At 38.2% G+C, this 20,204-nt stretch overlaps 1 protein-coding gene across 9 annotated transcripts in view; it reads right to left on the reverse strand.

Moving 5' to 3' along the window:
- Positions 1 to 20,204, reverse strand: part of hdac5 (histone deacetylase 5) — a 321,402-nt gene that overhangs the window by 229,577 nt on the left and 71,621 nt on the right. For 6 of the 9 annotated variants that reach the window (XM_073071644.1, XM_073071643.1, XM_073071645.1 and 3 more), the window contains one exon: positions 16,221 to 16,398. The exons of the other annotated variants lie outside the window; for them this stretch is intronic. In XM_073071644.1, coding sequence (XP_072927745.1) covers positions 16,221 to 16,242 — 22 coding nt within the window. In that variant the 5' untranslated portion in view covers positions 16,243 to 16,398. The remainder of the gene's footprint in view (positions 1 to 16,220; positions 16,399 to 20,204) is intronic. 9 annotated transcript variants of the gene reach the window in all.

The following is a 20,204-nucleotide window of genomic DNA, read 5'->3' on the forward strand; positions in this document are numbered from 1 at the left end:
ACAGGTCCGGATATTTGGAAGGTACGGCCCAGATCTGGACCAGGATCCATTCAGCAGTCTTATCACAGTTGGAAAGAAGCTGTTCCCAAATCTGTCTTCAATTTCCTGAACCTTCTCCCGGAGGGAAGAGGGACAAAAAGTGTATTGGCTGGGTGGGTCAGAAGCCAGAGATCGCTGTCCATATACAATGGCATGCAAATGTTTGGGCACCTGTGGTCAAAATTTGTTACTGTGAATAGCTATGTGAGTAAAAGATGACCTGATTTCCTCATGCCACTGGCTGCAACACAAGCCCAAAGCATGAATGATCCACCCTCGTGCTTAACAGTTGGAGAGGTGTTCTTTTCATGAAATTCTGCACCCTTTTTTCTCCAGACATACCTTTGCTCACTGCGGCCAAAAAGTTCTATTTTAACTTCATCAGTCCACAGGACTTGTTTCCAAAATGCATCAGGCTTGTTTAGATGTTTCTTTACAAACTTCTGATGCTGAATTTTGTGGTGAGGATGCAGGAAAGGTTTTCTTCTGATGACTCTTCCATGAAGGTCATATTTGTGCAGATGTTGCTGCACAGTAGAACAGTGCACCACCACTCCAGAGTCTGCTAAATCTTCCTGAAGGTCTTTTGCAGTCAAACGGGGGTTTTGATTTGCCTTTCTAGCAATCCTACGAGCAGTTCTCTGGGAAAGTTTTCTTGGTCTTCCAGACCTCAACTTGACCTCCACCATTCCTATTAGCTGCCATTTCTTAATTACATTATGAACTGAGGAAACGGCTACCTGAAAACACTTTGTTATCTTATAGCCTTCTCCTGCTTTGTGGGCATCATTTATTTTAATTTTCAGAGTGCTAGGCAGCTGCTTAGAGGAGCCTAGAGGATGTTCATGATGCTTAGAGGAGCATCATGGCTGCTGATTGTTGGGACAAGGTTTGTGGAGTCAGGGTATTTATAAGGCTTTGAAATTTGCAATACCCTGGCCTTTCCTAATGACCGTGAACAAGCCATAGCCCTAACAAGCTAATTACGGTCTGAGACCTTGGTAAAAGTTATCTGAGAGCTCAAATCTCTTGGGGTGCCCAAACTTTTGCATGGTGCTCCTTTCCTTTTCTTTCACTCTAAAATTGTACAAAGCGAAAATAATACACTAACCTTGTTTAAAATGTTGAAAAGAATGTTTCATCTTTAACTTTATGACTTTTGGAGATCAGGTTAACAAAGGAGGCAGAGGAAGCCTTTACTCCAGAAAGAATGTTTTCTTTGATGCAAGATATTAATACCAAGATCGGAATGGTGGACTCTAAAATTGATAAACTGATGAATGCTAATGAAAAGCTTGAAAAAACTGTCTCTGCTGTCCAGGAATCTTCGAGGAATCTCGAATCTCAATATCAAACGCTTAAAAAGGACACCAATAGAATCTGAAGATAATAGGAGACAATACATTAAGTGATTAAAGAACAGGAATTAAAGATTTCTACCATGGAAAAGAAAATTGTTGAGGTTTCTTTGGAATTATCAAGAATTAAGAAGAAAACAATTGATCTGGAAAGCAGAAGTCAAAGGATGAATTTACGTATACTGGATTTGCCTGAAAACATGGAAACCAGTGAGCCATTAAAGTGTTTTTACAAATGTTATACTCACTTTTTAGTGAGATACTTGAAACTTCTCCGTTAATAGATAGAGCTCACGAATCTCCCACCTGTAGCCTTCGGTCAAGATGAAGCCGCGTCCAATGGTTCTATGTCTGCATTACTATGCTACTAAAGGAGCAATTCTTCGAGATGCTAGGAAGCGGGAGAAGCTAATTTATAATGGAGTAGAGTTTCGTATAGTTGAAGATTTTGCCCCTGAGGTTTATGCAGAAAGAATTAAATATCGGGAAGTGATGGCTGAACTTTATAAGAATTGTCGTCCCTTTCTGCATTATCCAGCTCATTTGATCATTTTTCTGCCTAACACCTGTCCAAAAAGACTTGTTTCCCCAGAGGAGGCTTGGAAATTTGTCAATGAGCTTAAGACTGTCGTGGAAGCAACTCCAACACTGTCTGTTTTGCAAGCAACTCCAACACTTAATCCTTAGCTGAGAGTCATTTGTAGCTGAATCGTTGAAAGTTTAATCTACTTTCTATGTCTGCATAGACATTGTTTTGACTCTATTTTTCTTTAGGATTTGAAAGAATTAACACCAGTCGTAACATATTATTTGCTTGGATCTATCTTTTTTGAATATATGATCAATTTTTATTAAATAAATTTAAGATGGCCATTGTTAATTACATTCTAATATCTATTAGACATAATATCAAATTTAATCTTTAGCTGAGAGTCGTTTGCAGCTGAATCATTGAAAGTTCAATTTACGTTCTCTGTCAGTCCAGACATCATTTGGGCTGTTTTATTTTTTTCTTCTTTCTTTAGGATTTGTAAGAGTTTAATATCAGTCGTAACATATTATTTGGTTGGATCTATCTTTTTTGAATATATGATCAATTTTTATTAAACAAATTTAAGATGGCCACTGTTAACTACATTCTAACCTCTGTTAGACATAATATTAAAATATTTGGAATTTCTCTAATTTTTTACATCTCTGATGTTGTGTCTTTAGTCAGTGGTGTCAGTATATAACATTTTTTTAAAAAAAAGTCTGCCTATTAGAGACAAAGGATTGAGAGTGTTTAGTTTAGCGTGCTGTCTGCCTATTGGATGGTTTTTTTTCAGGCTTTGGGGGGAGAGGGGTGGGGCTATTAGCTTAGGTTTAGGTTTTTTCAACCGGGCAGTCCTGAGAGGTTTTCCTGTCAATTATGTTGTTGTTTTTCTTTCTCATCGAATCCATAATTTGTTCTTCCCTGCGGGTTTGGTTTGTGTCAGCACACTAAGTTATTTTATAAAACTTTAAATTAAAGTCTTAGTGTGGATGTTAATAAAATTAATATAATTTCCTGGAACCTGAATGGCTTGAACCAACCTATTAAGCGTAGAAAGATCTTTAAGAAATTTAAAACACTTCAAGCCAATATTATTTTTGCACAAGAGACCTGCATCCGTGGGGAAGATGAAAACCGTTTTTTTTTATTTTGAAAGGGCTCTCAGTTTCACTTTTCATCAGTAACTAAAATTAGAGGGGTGTCTATTTTAATTAATTTTAAAGTCTCTTTTGTACATTTTAATACTGTCACTGATTCAATTGGAAGATACTGAATTGTTACTGGCTTGTTATGTGGACAAAAGGTGGCTTTGGTGTGTGTGTATGCACCTAATGTAGATAACCCTCAATTTTTAAGAGGTTATTTTCTGCACTGCTGAATTTAAATGAATATAAGTTAATTATGGGCGGTGACTTTAACTGCTCGCTCAATCCCTTGATTGATAGGTCATCAACCAATCCATGCCTTCCTAGTAAGGCTGTGTCCAGTATTAATTTCTTTTTACTAGAATACGGTTTGGTTGATATTTGGAGATTTCTTTATCCTAAAATAAGGATTTTTCTTTTTTTTTCCACATGCACATCATAAATATTCAAGAATTGATTATTTTCTGTTAGATACACGATTGGTGTCTTTTGTTGCTGATTGTGCGTATGACGCTATTGCGCTGTCAGATCATGCGCCCATGATACTTACACTGAAGTTCCCTGATAACACACGGAATGCATCTCAGTGAAGATTTAATGCTGCATCGCTCCATGATTTAACATGTATAAGTTTTATTAAAGAGCAAATCTCTTTTTTAAAAAATTAAATACAACTGAGGGTATGTCAAATTTGGTTATTTGGGATGCGATGAAATCTTTTCTTAGGGGACAGCTAATTTCATATTCAGCAGCTTTAAAAAGGAAAATTAAAGCGGAGCTTTTGGTGATTACTAACATGATTAAAGAAATAGATAAAAGTTTATTCAGTATCACCTACTGAAGATTTATATAAGGGTGAAGCTTCAAACACAGCATGACGACTTATCCCATTGAGCAGCAACTTTTGAAATCTAAAAGTCAATTTTATATACATGGAGACAAGTCAGGTAAATTGTTGGCTGCTCAACTCAAAGCAACTATGGCTAGAAGGCAGATTTTGAAAATACGAAGAACTGATAGAACTGAAACATCAGATTGTCAGGAAATTAATAAGGTATTTTTGGACTTCTACTCTAATCTTTATAAATCTGATTTTCCAGACAACACTACTTTTATGAATAAATTTCTGCAGAACTTGAATATACCCAAAATACACCCATTAATCGAAGGAAATAGCAAGAGTTATATCTTTTTTTCCAATCAAGTAAAGCTCTGGGACCGGATGGATTTATGGTAGAATTTTTTAAGACGTTTACTGAAATACTTACACCACATTTATGTCAAATTTTCACTGATTATATATCTTCTGGGACCCTCCTGAAAACTTTCTATGAAGCATCCTCCTCAGACAGGATGAAGAGATCAATACTCCCCAATGCCATTTGGCTTTACAATTCAACCGCCAGGAGTAAGATATGTTAAAGTGCTGGGGTTAGGACCCAATGTATTTAAGTAAACTACTTAAGAACTGTTTAAAAGCTATTATTAATGCTTTTTGAGAGGGTGATTTTAGATGCATATCATATTTTTACTGAGTTAAGTATTGTATGTAATTAGTTTTGCTATAATAAGTGTATGGGGCATTGGAAAAAATGTTGAATTTCCTCATGGGGATGAATAAAGTATCTATCTATCAATTTCATTAATTCCCAAGAAAGAAAAAGATTTATCTGAATGTGCCTCTTACAGACCAATTTCCTTATTAAATGTGGATTCTACAATTCTTTTTAAGATTTTGGCTAACAGGCCTGAGAATATCTTACCTAAGGTTATTTCTAAGGATCAAACTGGATTTATTAAGAATAGATACTCATATTCGGAGATTATTGAACATTATTCATTCCTCTCCATCTAAAGAATCTGAATGTACTGTTTCCCTTGATGCAGAGAAAGCCTCTGATAGGGTAGAATGGGGCCTATTTATTCGAGATTTTAGAAAGATTTAATTTTGGTCCAGGTTTTATTTCCTGGATTAAGCTGATCTATCAAGCCCCTATGGCGGTAGTTATAACAATCAAAAATCTCCATTACTTTAGGTTATACAGAGGTACCTGGCAGGGTTGTCCTCTTAGTCCATTGTTATTCAACCTGGCTCTAGACCTGTATAAATATAACTTTCTTCCATTAATTGAGTACACACAACAAGTACTTTCTAAATGGTCTCCTATGACATTATCATTAATTGGTCGAATTAAGGCTATTAAAATGATAGTGTTACCGAAATTTCTATATGTATTCCAAGCAATCCCTTCTTTTGTTCCTAAACTGTTTTTTGATAAAATACTCTAAAATTTTATCCTTCATTTGGAATAATAAAAATCCTAGATTGAGTAAACCTTTACTGCAGAAATTAAAAAACTATGGCGGTATGGCTTTGCCAAATTTTAGAATGTATTACTGGGCAATTAATATTCGATATATTTCTTTTTGGATTCATTTCTCAGACATACATGACTGTTCTTTATGGGTGGATTTGGAGAAAAACTCGGTGAAGGGGTATTCTTCGGCCTCTTTACTGGGAACTCCTCTTCCTTTTTTGTTTTCTAAGATTGGTAGTTGAGACCTTAATCCCATTATTAAACATACATTAAGAATTTGGTTTCAGTTTCATAGATTCTTTCTTGTAAAATCCATCTCAATTACTTTTTTAAACCATCAATTTCTGATCAGACCTTTTCAACTTAGAAAACCAAAGGAATAGTAACTTTTTTAGATTTGCTTATGGGGAATTATTTAATGTCTTTCACTCAGTTAGTGGACAAATATGACCTTATCTAATGCATACTTTTTTAGATATTTACAAATTAGGAATTTTCTACGTAGTTTACTTCCAAATTTTCCCTCGGCTTATTCACCCAATATAAAATATACTCTTTTTCAGGTTAAACCATTTCAAAAAGGACAGTTTATAAATGGTTATTGAATTTGTGTATGTGATCTAATGATAAAATTAAAACTGCGTGGGAACTGGAATTTCGGGCCCGAAACGTCGACAGCGCTTCTCCCCATAGATGCTGCCTGGCCTACTGTGTTCTACCAGCATTTTGTATGTGTTGTTGTTTGAATTTCCAGCATCTGCAGATTTCCTCGTGCTTGCTCTTTATATTCAATGGATGATAGCTTTTACAACTTTACTGGCTAGGAGAGCCATTTTGCTTAAATGGAAGGATTCTAATCCACCTCATGCTCTTTATTGGTTTACTTCCATGATGTCCTGTTTAAGTTTAGTGAAAATAAGAAGTCGGACATTTGATACATCCTTTAAATTTGGGGAAACCTGGCGACCTTTTATTCAATATTTTCATATGCTTTGATTTATGGCTCTTCCAGTTACCTTCTAGAAATGTTGGATTTGATCAGAAATTTTTTCTTTTTTCTTGCTTTCACTCTCAGTTTGAGCTGCCCAGTTCTCTTTTTTTCCTCTTCTTTTTTGTTCTGTTCAGTGGTTTTTTTTTAAATGTACAGGTGGCCCCGCTTTTTGAACGTTCGCTTTACGACAACTCACTGTTACGAAAGACTTACATTAGTACCTGTTTTCGCTAACCAAAGAGGATTTTCGCTTTTACGAAAAAGACGCCCACTTTACACGTGTGTTTACTCCGAGAAAGACTACAATGACCGTGGAGCCTTGTGCGGGCAGTTGTTTGCGTATGCGCTGATTTTTTTTCCCTCCAAATTGATTTTAGCTCGCTGCCTTCCCGGGTTTGGTAAGTGAAACCACACTGTACCTACAATATTTCTACTTTATATAGGGTGTAAATTTATCATATCATTCCTGCTTTTACTATATGTTAGTGTTATTTTAGGTTTTATGTGTTATTTGCTTTGATTTGGTAGGTTATTTTTTTTGGGTCTGGGAATACTCAAAAATTTTTCCCATATAAATTAATGGTAATTGCTTCTTCGCTTTACGACATTTCGGATTACAAACGGTTTCATAGGAACGCTTTACCTTCGGATTGTGGGGGAAACCTGTACATTAAAATTATAAAAGTTTCTTTATCTTTTTTCTTCTTTTCATGGATAAGAGGAGAATCAATTATCTTTTTCTTTATTACATACTATTAGATTAATACTACGTATGATCGTGATAATGTTTATTTTACCTTTTATATGGATTGTTATTGATATAGATATTTGAGATAATTGCCCTCTTGTTTTTATATATATATATGAACAAATATGTATATATATATATATATATATATATATATATATATATATATACATACACACACTCTTTTATTTAATTAATAAAAAGATTGATAAAGAAAGAAGATTGCTACCCATGCCAAGTGTTAGCGAGGTCAGAAATAGGAAGACTATACAGTTTAACACGTTGCTAAGAAGTTGGTGTAAGAAGGAGAACATAAGATTTTCGGATCATTGGGTTCTCTTCCAGGGAAGGCGAGACCTGTACGGAAGCACCTGAGCCAGAAGGGGACTAACATCCTAGTGGAAAGGTTTGCTGGTGCTGCACAGTGGAGCTTAAGCTAGCAGGGGGAAGGGAACCAGAGTCCTAAAATAGTTAATGGAGAGGCTGTGGAGACAGACCTTGTTAAGAACTCAGACAAAGTCAGGAGGTTGACCATGGTGCGATTGGTGTCCTGAGCTATGTATAATTCAATGAAAGTAGTATTGCAGGTAAAGTAGATAAGCTCAGGGCATTATCAACACATGTAATTATGATACTGTAGCCATTAGTGAGACTTGGTTGCAGGAAGGGCAGGACTGGCGACTCAAAATTCCAGGGTTCTGTTGTTTTAGACGTGATAAAACAGAAGGGATTTAAGAAGGGATGATGTTACAAGTCAGGGAAAAGGTCACAGCAGTGCACAGTCAGGACAGACTGGAGAATTCATCTAGTGACGCATTATGGGTGAACTTAGAAATAAGAACAGTATGGCCATATTAATTGAGCTATATTACAGACCATGAAACAATCCAATTTGTGGAGAAATCACAGCCCATGCAAGAAACACAAGATTGTTAAAGTATGTGATTTTAACTTTCCACATATTGACTGGGACTCCTACACTGTAAAAGGACTAGATGGGATGGAGTTTGTCAAATGTGTTTAGGAAGGTTTCCTTAATTAGTACATAGTCATCCCAACAAGAATGTGCAATTCTTGGCCTGCTATTACGGAATGAGACAGGGCAGGTGACAGAAGTTTATTAGGGGTATGCTTTGCATCGTGATCACAATACATTAGCTTCAAAGTAAATATGCAAAAAAGATAGGTGTGGTCCACGGGTTGAGATTCTAAATTGGAGAAAGGCCAATTTTGATGGTATCAGAAAGGTTCTGGCAAGTGTGGGTTGAGACAAGCTGTTTTCTGGCAAATGTGTACTTGATAAGTGGGAGGCCTTCAGAAGTAAAATATTGAGAGTACAAAGCTTGTTTGTGCCTGTCAAAATAAAAGGTAAAGATAACATGTACAGGGAACCTTGATTTTCAAGAGGTATCAAGATCCTGCTCAAGAAAAAAAAAGAGGTGCATTGCAAATATAGGCAGGTAGGAACAAATGAGGTGCTTATAGAGTTTAAGAAATGCAAGAGAATACTTAAAGAAATCAGAAGGGCTAAAAGAAGCATGAAGTTGACCTGGCATACAAGGTGAAAGAGGATCCTAAAGGATTCTGCAGAGCTGTTAACAGCAAAAGGATTACAAGGGACAAAATTGGTCCACTGGAAGATCAGTGTGGTAATTCATGTGTGGAGCCAAAAGAGATGGGGGACACCTTAAATGTTTTTTTTTTGCATATGTATTTACTCAGGAGATGGACATAGCATCTATAGAAGTGAGGCAAAACGGCATCAACTTCATGGACCCTATACAGATTACAGAAGGTAGTGTTTGTTGGCCTGAGGCAAATCAGGGTGGATAAATCCCCAGGGTCTGACAAGGTGATCCTTTGGCCCCTACGGGAGGCAAGTGCAGAAATTGTCAAGGCCCTAGCAGCGATATTTAAAACATCCTTAGTGACAGGTGATGTACCAGAGGATTAGAGGATAGCCAATTTTGTTCCACTGCTTAAGAAAGGCTGTAAAAATAAACCAGGAAATTATAGGCTGATAGGCCTGATGTCAGCAGTGGGAAAGTTATTGGAAGCTATTCTAAAGGACTGGTTATATAAGTATTTGAATAGACATGGACTGATTAATGATAGTCAGCATGGCTTCGTGTGTGGTAGGTCATGTCTAACCAATCTTGTAGAATTTTGAGGAAGTTACCAAGAAAACGGATAAAGGCAATGCAGTGGATGTTTTCCACATGGACTCTGGCAAGGCATTTGACAGGGTCCCGCATGGGAGGTTGATCAAGAAGGTTCAATCGCTCAGCACTCAGGATGAAATAGTAAATTGGATTAGACATTGGCTTCATGGGAGAAGCCAGAGAGTGGTAGTAGATGGTTGCCTCTCTGACTGGAGGCCTGTGACTAGTGGAATGCCACAGGGATCAGTGCTAGGCCTGTTGCAGTTTGTCATTTATATCAACAATCGCGATGATAATGTGGTTAACTGGATCAGCAAATTAGTGGATGACACCAAGATTAGGGGTGGAGTGGAGAGTAAGGAAGACTATCGTGGTTTGCAACTGGATCTGTACCAGCTGAAAAAAATAGGGTGAAAAATGACAGATGGAATTTAATGCACACAAGAGTGAGGTGTTGCACTTCGGTAGGACCAACCAAGGTAGGTCTTTCACAGTGAATGGTAGGGCACAGAGGAGTGTGGGAGAACAAAGGGATCTGGGAATACAGGGCCCATAATTCATTGAAGGTAGTGGCACAGGCAGACAGGGTCGTAAGAAAGCTTCTGGCACATTGGCCTTCATAAATCAAAGTACAGAGTTCAGGAGATGGAATATTATGTTGAAGATGTCTAAGACATTGGTGAGGCCTAATTTTGAGTACTGTGTGGAGTTTTGGTCACCTATGTACAGGAAAGATGTAAATAAGGTTGAAAGAGTACAGAAAACATTTACAAGAATGTTGCCTGGTCTGCAGAACCTGAATTATAAAGGACAGATTGAATAGGTTAGTATTTTATTCCTTGCAGCGTAGAATATTGAGAGGAGATTTGATAGCAGTATACAAAATTATGAGGGTATAGATCGGATAAATGCAAGCAGGCTTTTTCCACTAAGGTTGGGTGGGACTACAACTAGAGGTCATAGGTTAAGGACAAAAGGTGAAAAGTTTAAGGGGAACATGAGGAGAAACTTCTTCACTTAGATAGTCATCAGAGTCTGGAATGAGCTGGCAGCACAAATGGTGTATGCAAACTCGATTGCAACGTTTAAGAGAAGTTTGGATAGGCCCATGGATGGTAGGGTGATGGAGGGCCATGGTCCCAGTTCACGTCGATGGGAATAGGCAGTTTAAATGCATCAGCATGGATTAGATGAGCCAAAGAGCCTGCCTATGTTGTAGTTCTCTATGGCTCTATGTAAGGATGTTGCTGAATTTGTGTCAAACTTGGGTTCAGATATTTCTGGAATGTTAAGTCCATTTCTGAGCACTATTTTTAGGAAAGGTGTGAATAAATGAGAATAGTAGCTAGGACCTTTGACTTCAAAGCAGAGATAGTCAAGAGATGATTTCATAAAAGTTTTCAAAGCAATGGAACTGTTTTCAGTGATAGGAGGATTGATAATCATGACAGATTTAAGATGACTGTTTAAACTAATAAAAGTGACAGCAAAACATTCATGAAGCTTGCATTGGTGATCATGTACAAGAGGTTGTTAGGATGGCGTAGGAATAGTCAATGTCTGCTTTCAAAAATGACATCAGCGCATATAATGAGGAGAAAGGTACAAGCCTATGGGAGTTGACTGGATTCCATTTAAAGAATGCTGGTACTGACACACTGCATACAGTGGGCTCATTCAGTTTTGCAATCCTACGTTTATGTACCGGACCCTATCAAAAGTCTCATAATAGCCTTCACTGCTGTTCCAAGCAAAGCCACAATTTATGAAATAAACACTTTCAGTAAGAGTCACCCTTGTTTTAATCCCATCAAAGCAACCCCACTTCCATTCTACAAGTTTCATTTGCCCCATTTTCAGTTTTGACAAGATCTCTCTGATCTGAAACAATGTTGTTTCTCTTTACATAAATGTGACCACACCTGCTGAATATTTCCATCACTTTCTGTTTTTGTTTTACATTTCCATCATCTGTAAATTCGATTTTTCAAATTGAATAAGTGCTTGTTTTGAAATAAAATCTGACAATAATTGATTGGCAAAAGAAAGAGACAAAAGATTCTAGTATTTTCTTCATGTGAATATATATGACCGCTGTAACCAGGAACATTTTATTTAATCAACAGTAAAATCTGCTGCATCAGAGAATATTTATGTTCTTCTTCTCAAGCCAGAGCTTCAGTCAACTAGGCAAGTGTAAAGGCATGGTAAGCTTTATGACAAACATGCTTATTCTAATGATATGAAATTTATTGGACTAAAGTATGACCCCTTATAAATGTATAAATATCATGGTTCCTTACTCTACATGCATACATAAGGCTGAACCACATCTCTTCCATTTAGCGCACATCTGCCTTCACCCCATCCTACCACCACCCCACCAGGGATAGGATTCCTCATGTTCTCACCTACCACCCCACCAGCAACCAGCACACAATTCTCCGTAACTTGCGCCATCGCCAACAGGATCCCACCACCAAGCACATCATTCCCTCCCCCCTCCACTCCCACTCTCTGCTTTCCACAGGGATCGCACCTTACATGACTCCCTTGTCCATTCATCTTTACCCACTGATCTCCTCCCTGGCACTTACCCTTGCAAGCAGAACAAATGCCGCACCTGCCCCTACACCTCCTCCCTCATTACCATTCAGGGCTCTAAGCAGTCCTTCCAGTTGAGGCGACACTTCACCTGTGAGTCTGTTGGGTCTTCTACTGTATCCAGTGCTCCTGGTGTGGCCTCCTGTATATTGGTGAGACCACTTCGCCAAGCAACTACACTCTGTCCACCAGAAAAAGCGTGATTTCCCCAGTGGCCACACATTTTAATTCCACTTCCCATTTCGACATGTCAGTCCATAGTCTCCTCTACTGCCGCAACAAAGCCACACTCAGGTTGGAAGAGTAACACTTTATATTTTGTTTGGGTAAGCTCCAACTTGATGGCATGAACATCGATTTCTTGAACTTCCAGTAATGCCTCCTTCCTTCACCATTCCGTTTTCCCTCTTTTACCTTATCTCCTTAACTGCCCATCACCTCCCTTTGGTGCTCCTCTCCCTTCCCTTTCTCCTAGCAGATTCTCCCTTCTCCACTCCTTTATCTCTTTCACTAATGGACTTCCCAGCTCTCTACTTCACCCTTCCTCCACCTCTCAGTTTCACCTATCACCTACTACCTTGTGTTTCTTCCTCCCCTCTCCCCACCTTCTTACTTTGATTTCTCAACTTTGTTTCTTCAATCCTGATGAAGGGTTTTAGCCTGAAATGTTGACTGTACTCTTTTCCATAGATGCTGCCTGGCCTGCTGAGTTCCTCCAGCATTGTGTGTGTTGTATAAGGCATGAAATTTGGTTTTAGTTTATTTTCTTAATGGCTGACACCAATGTGAACAGAATATTGTGGCCCAAACACAAATTCATTCAAACACAATCAACCTAGTTTAATCAATTCAACTTGAAATTGAACTCATAAATCAGACTGCTTATACTGTAATTAAAACAATGTAAACTGCCAAGGAAAATGAGTAAAAGACACAGACCTTTCAAAGACATGAAACACATTAAAGGCCTAAATTTATGAATATAACACTGAGCAAGATTTTAGTATAAAACAAGGATTCTTATGAAATAAAAACAGAAAACATCAGAAGTATTTCACAAGTCAAGCATCATTTGTGAAAAACAAAACAGTTATCATTTCAAGTCAAAATTCCCTCTTCATAAGTGGGATGACAGAAAAACATTCTTGAGTACTATTTGCACAAATTTATGGTGACATATGGGGGCAGCTAGGAGGTGGGGAGAAAATCAAGACGTTAGCTCTTTCTTGGTAAAATACAGTATACTTCAACTGAGAGATCCCTTTTCTTATTATTGCACAAAGTTTTCTAATCTTGTGATACATATAATTACAACATGTCCAGCTTGTCTCATAATTGCATTTTACTGGATTGACACCAAGCATAAGTTGGTCGAGCTTTCTATTTACTCCTGAGTCTATAGCATGCAAGTAAATAGAAATTAGCAACAACAGTCAGGCAATTGCCATTAAACATAGAGAGTTTGCAGGCGTCCATATTATATTTTAAGTGATTTGTTACGTACTGAAGACTTCAGAACACAATCTCGGGATGTGGATATTACTGGCATTGTCTCTGTTGGCTTTAGTGAAGCTTCTTCTTGAAATGCTACAATCCATGTGCAAGTCAAGTTCTAGGATGATGTACGGTTTGGAGAGGAAGGCAGTGATATTCTTGTATGCCTACTGCCCTCATCCTGCTTTAATATTCTGATCTATGAAGCAGTGTTCAAAGGAGATAAGTGAATTGCATCTGAATGATGCTACAGGCTTAGGAAATTGTGCACATGCAATGAATATTTAAAATGGTGGATGGATGCCAATCTGGTATTTGTGTCTCTAAAGCTGCATTCATCTACAAAAAAGTGAAGAGTCTTGCAGTACATTTCTGGTACGAGTCTTGTGGATCTTAGAAGTCAGAATATTCTGGTCTACTCTTGAATCCATTGTATTTATGTTTCTAGTCGATGGTAACTTCAAGAATGCTGATGGTGGATTATGAAATGGCACACACAAGACTGAAATGTATGGACCATCTGAGGCTGCAAACATTCACAATGGTTAAATACTTCAGTCAGTTTTGTCTTCTTACAAGAAGACTGCTTCTATATCTGAGTTGAGAAATAATTGAACACTGTGCAACCATTTGTAAATCTCACACAAGAGGAAAACAAGGTTCACGTTTAATTGTTTTTCCTACTATACATGAATACCCATGAACACATCCAAACAAAACACTGTTACTCCGGGGCCAAGGTGCAAAACACAGTACCAACAGTCACACACAGCACAAGGCACACATAAGATAGCAAGAGCATTTATCAGTAAAATATAGTCACCAGTCACAGAGAAAAAAAAATGGCCTAGCCCATGAATATTGCAGGAGTCTGCAGTCGAATACAATACAGCTCATCTTTTGCCAAGCAAATACTGGGAGGCAACACCAACTCCAGCTTGCATGCTGCGCCACACTACCTCCAGTGGAGTACACTGACCCAGATACCTCTCTCCTGAGTGGCTGTAAACAGGCGACACTGCGGCTTGAAGCCTAGTCTTCACTACAGCCAAGACCACGCAGACTCCTGCCGTCCATCCCTGCTGTCCATTAATAAATCAGTGAATCAGACCTGCGGCACTCCACATTAACAATGTCCATTAGGGTCTTGCGATCACAAGAAAAGCAACCGTCAATCACTTGCTGTTAGACTGCATACCACCTTCATGCACCGACTCCTCTGACATATCTGACGCAGGCAGCAAGGTGATCCATACCAGGTCCAACTCCTTCAGTTTCTCCACCAACAAGCAACTCACTGATAATAGACAATAAACAGTAGGTGCAGGAGTAGGCCATTTGGCCCTTCTAGCCAGCACCACCATTCGCTGTGATCATGGCTGATCATACACAATCAGTACCCTGTTCCTGCCCTCTCCCCATATCCCTTGACCCCATTATCTATAAGAGCTCTATCTAACTCTCTCTTGAATGCATCCAGAGACTTGGCCTCCACTGCCTTCTGGTGCAGAGCATTCCACATATCCACCACTCTCTGGGTGAAAAAGTTTTTCCGCAACTCTGTTATAAATGGCCTACCCCTTATTCTTAAACTGTGGCCTCTAGTTCTGGACTCACCCATCAGCGGGAACATGCTTCCTGCCTCCAGTGTGTCCAATCCCTTAATAATCTTATACGTTTCAATCAGATCCCCTCTCATCCTTCTAAATTCCAGTGTATACAAGCCCAGTCACTCCAATCTTTCAACATATGACAGTCCCGCCATTCCGGGAATTAACCTCGTGAACCTACGCTGCACTCCATCAATAGCAAGAATGTCCTTCCTCAAATTTGGAGGCCGAAACTGCACACAATACTGCAGGTGGGGTCTCACCAGGGCCCTGTACAGCTGCAGAAGGACCTCTTTACTCCTATACTCAATTCCTCTTGTTATAAAAGCCAGCATGCCATTAGCTTTCTTCACTGCCTGCTGTACCTACATGCTTGCTTTCATTGACTGATGGGGTAGACCTGCAGTACTTCAAGGTCTTAATAACCAGCAGTATCTTGTGATCATTAAAAAAATGTTTAAAAAGGACTATAAAACCTTTGGGCGATCGATCACGCCGCAACCTTACCAGAAGTAGCTACATTCCAAAGGGGGCAATGCCCCAGGGAATGCTAACAGCAATACCTTGGAGTTAAGATACTGACCTCCAATATTACCAAACATTTTCTTTAGTAGAGCTTTTTCAGTGACTTCATTTTTAATAGTGTTTCTGGTTCAGGCACTGCTTTGATATCATGAGGAATCATCTTCATCTCTAGAATTCAGCTCTTTTGTCCACATCCATCCATCCATTCCAGGTGCAGGGAACTTTGAGGCAATTCTCTCAGCAAGTCATATTTATTCAATTATCAATAAGGATTGTACAAAAAGGGCAAAAACAAACAAAACAAAAGCTGCTTTGTGAGTACTTGAACAAATTAACACAAAAATGCAACTTGCTCCATGTGGCAAAACTGTCATCTGATTACGTGAGAAACAACGCAGGAATTCTGAGTACTGAAATACCCAAACTTTTACTAATAAAGAAATGCCACAAGAGATTTTACATTATTGGATAGACCAAGATGAATGCTATTTGAAAAAAAAGTTAAATTATTTCATAATACTAATTTTTCAAGAAGTATTTTTAAATTATTGTGGATAATGAACATCATGCTGCTGGAAAGCAAATCAAACATGTTCAATGAACACAAACTTTTACTATTAACTTTCACTTAAATTTGAATACATGTACCAGTCTAATAATCAAAGTACTACAAAGGGCAGAAAAAAATTACCTGTGTTATCTGGTGAGCTCATGATTAAATGGAAGCACCTGCCACTCAGTGACTGTTCACAAGACACAAACTGATAGATCCTGGTGAGAATCAAGATGGAGATGATGCTGCTGATTCTCTACATTAGGCTGGATTCCCTTGCTACATCAGGTATGTGTAATTACTCTGAGCTGTAGTTCTGCATATCAAAAGAGAAACAAGGCCATAAGTGCGTCTTGCAATGTTGATTTCATCTTTGGAAATGAGTAGCTTACTACAATTACAATGTTTCTGAGATAAATATTAAGTAACACAATATATTAAAGAATAAAACATAAAATAATAGCTTATGTTCAATATGCTTTTTTCTTCATATGCTACATAGGAATGTAAAATTTTGAAAGTGCTCAATAATCATACATCTTCATGCAGTTTCATTTGAATTCCATTATAAATTACTGTCCGCACTTGTTATAGAAATACATACATATGTCAAGTAGAATCAAACCACTAAAAGCAGTGACAGAGCAGTATCAACTTTACATCTTCTAGACATTTGAATTTTACTGCAAAGAAACTTGTTTTTCTCAGTCAGCTCTATTTCAGTTTAGTATATTGGTTTATTTTGCTACTGAGTTATTGCTAACTAGATTAAAAAAGAATCAAATGATGATGCAAAATTAGGACCACAAGACATAGAAGCAGTATCAGGCCATTTGGCCCATCGAGTCTGCTCCTGGCCTTCTCCCTGTAACCTTTGATGCTGTGTCCAATCAAGAACCTATCAAGCTCTGCCTTAAATACGCCCAACCTGGTCTCCACAGATGCTCGAGGTAATAAATTCCACAAGCTCCCCACAGTTTGGCTAAAGAAGTTTCTCTGCATCTCTGTCCTCTATCCTGAGGCCATGCCCTTGTGCCCTAGACTCCCCCGCCATGAGAAACATCCTTTCCACATCTACCATGTCTAGGCCTTCGACATTCAGAAGGTGTCAGTAAGATCCCCCCCACCAATCCTTCTAAATTCCAGCAAGTACAGACCCAGAGCTATTACACATTCCTCAAATAACACTTTCATACCCAAAATCATCCTTGTGAACCTCCTCTGAAGCCTCTCCAATGCCAGCAGACTTCTCTCAGATGAAGAGCCCAGAACTGTCCACAATACTCAAGGTGAGGCCTCACCAGTGCCTTATAAAGCCTCAGCATCACATCCCTGCTCTTGTATTCTAGACCTCTTGAAATGAATGCTAACATTGCATTTGCCTTCCTCACCACCAGCTCAACCTGCAAGTTAGCGTTTACGTTGTTCTGCACAAGGTCTTGCAAGTTACTTTGCATCTCAGATTTTTGGATTTTCTCCCCATCTAGAAAATAGTCTGCACATTTATTTCTTCTACCAAAGTGCATGACCCTGCAATTTCCAACATTGTATTTCATCTGCCATTTTTTTGCCCATTCTCCTAATTTGTCTAAGTCCTTCTGCAGCCTGTTTCCTTAACACTATCTGCCCCATTATTTAAACATTAAGTTAATTTATAAGTGCCTCAGTCAATTCTTCCGGATATGGTTCATATTACTGCATCTGTAAATTCTACAACAGACAGATACCTTGTGTAAAAGTTCCTTTTAAACTTTTAATAAACTTTTACCAACTGTACTTCTGATTAAACAAAATAGAATCCAACTTCAAAGAAGAGAAAATCTGCAGATGCTGGAAATCCATGCTGAGTTCCTCCAGTACTTTGTGTGTGTTGCACAGAATCTAACTTATACACTTGGACTCATCACAAGCAAAACTATAAAGATCTGTTGGTAGTACATAGAAACAGTGCAAATGTAGTAAATGCAAAGCCAGAACCAGGTTAATCCTGGACTCCACTCTTCATTACCAGTCAGAATTTCTGATCCTTATCCAGCTGGAAGCAAAACCCCTGTGCATGCATTAAAAAAAGAGAAAGAGATGGTCATAGTTGGACTTATTCCTGTTGAGCCCATTAAGACTCATCATCTGCTCTCACAGAAAAAGAATGGCTGCAGCATTCAATACCACAAACCTCTTCTCTCAGTGGAATCACAAAAAAAAGTATTAAAAATAACCTGCAAGCAATTAAGACTTTTAAAAGATTGCTAAGTGTTAGTTTGATACATCTCAACACAAATTTTTCATTTGAAATAATTACAACAGTAATAACTTGCACTTCCATATACTTCTATAAGACTTTCCAAGGCAATGTATGCATTATCTAATTACAGAGTAAAAAGTCAGAATCAGAATCAGGTTTATTATCAACAGCATGTGATATTAAATTTGTTAACTTAGCAGCAGCAGTTCAATGCAATACATAACATAGAAGAAAAAATATTAAGTAAATCAATTACAGTATATGTATATACAATAGATTGAAAAACGTGCAAAAAACAGAAATACTGTATATTAAAACTGAGGTAGTGTCCAAGGGTTCAATGTCCATTTAGGAATCGGATTGCAGAGGGAAAGAGGCTGATCCTGAATCGCTGAGTGTGTGCCTTTAGGCTTCTATACCTCCTACCTGATGGTAGCAGTGAGAAAAAGGCATGCATTGGGTGCTGAAGGTCTTTAATAATGGCCACTGCCTTTCTGAGACACCGCTCCTTGAAGATGTCCTAGATACTTTGTAGGCTAGTACCCAAGATGGAGCTGACCAGATTTACAACCCTCTGCAGCTTCTTTCAGTCCTGTGCAGTAGCAACCCCGCCCCCCCCCCCCCCCCACACACACCAGACAGTGATGCAGCCTGTCAAAATGCTCTCCATGGTACATCTATAGAAGTTTTTCAATGTATTTGTTGACATGCCAAATCTCTTCAAACTCCTAATAAATTTGCTGCTGTCTTGCTTTCGTTACAACCACATTAATAAATTGGGTCCAGGTTAGATCCTCAGAGACCTTGACACCCAGGAACATGAAATTGCTCACTCTCTCCATTTTTGATCCCTCGACGAGGATTGGTATATGATCCTTTGTCTTACCCTTCCTGAAGTCCACAATCAGCTCTTCCGTCTTACTGACGTTGAGTGCCGGGTTGTTGCTGCGGAACCACTCCACTAGTTGGCATATCTCACTCCTGTACGCCCTCTCATCACCACCTGAGATTCTACCAACAATGGTTGTATCATCAGCAAATTTATAGATGGTATTTGAGCTGTGCTTAGCCACCAGTCATGTGTATATAGAGAGTAGAGCAATGGGCTAAGCAAATGTCCCTGAGGTGCGCCAGTGTTACATAGAAGCATAGAAAACCTACAGCACAACAAAGGCCCTTCGGCCCACAAAGCTGTGACATGCCCTTACCTTAGAAATTACCTTACGTTTTGGTTATATTATATTAATCATGAGAACTGTCCAGGGTGGACTTCTTTAGAAGCTAACTCTGTTAATAAATTTTCTATCATTTCTCTTTTGGGATCTTCACTTCCTTTACCTTCAAGTAAAATAACTGAAAATGTGGTAGTTAAACATACCTTGAGGATCTGGATACAATTTAGAAAACACTTTGGTTTACTGAGATTTTCCCTTTCTAGTCCCATTTTTCTTAATTATTTTTTAAGCCCTCTATGACTGATGTAGTTTTTAAACAATGGAATAGATTGCGTATTAAATGTTTCCAGGATCTGTTTGTTGGAGGAAGTCTTTCTTCGTTCGAACAACTGTCAACTAAATATAGTTTACCAAAAACCCACTTTTTTCGATATTTCCAAATTAGAGACTTCCTGCGATCTCAATTATATACATTTCCTAAAAGTCCTGAAAAGAACTTGTCAGATGAAATTCTTAATTTGAAACCTTTTTATAATGGTTCAATATCCAATGTTTATGATATGCTGATGGGAATGAGAAATGATTCTTTAGACATAATCAAAAATCTTTGGGAACAAGATTTACAGACTTCAATTTCTTTTTTTTTAAAAACTTTTTTTATTGTTTTCAAATAGTTACAGAATAAATGTGTATGAGAAAAAAAAA

This window comes from Hemitrygon akajei, chromosome 18 (genome assembly GCF_048418815.1).
Source record: "Hemitrygon akajei chromosome 18, sHemAka1.3, whole genome shotgun sequence".
Classification (NCBI taxonomy): Eukaryota; Metazoa; Chordata; class Chondrichthyes; order Myliobatiformes; family Dasyatidae; genus Hemitrygon; species Hemitrygon akajei.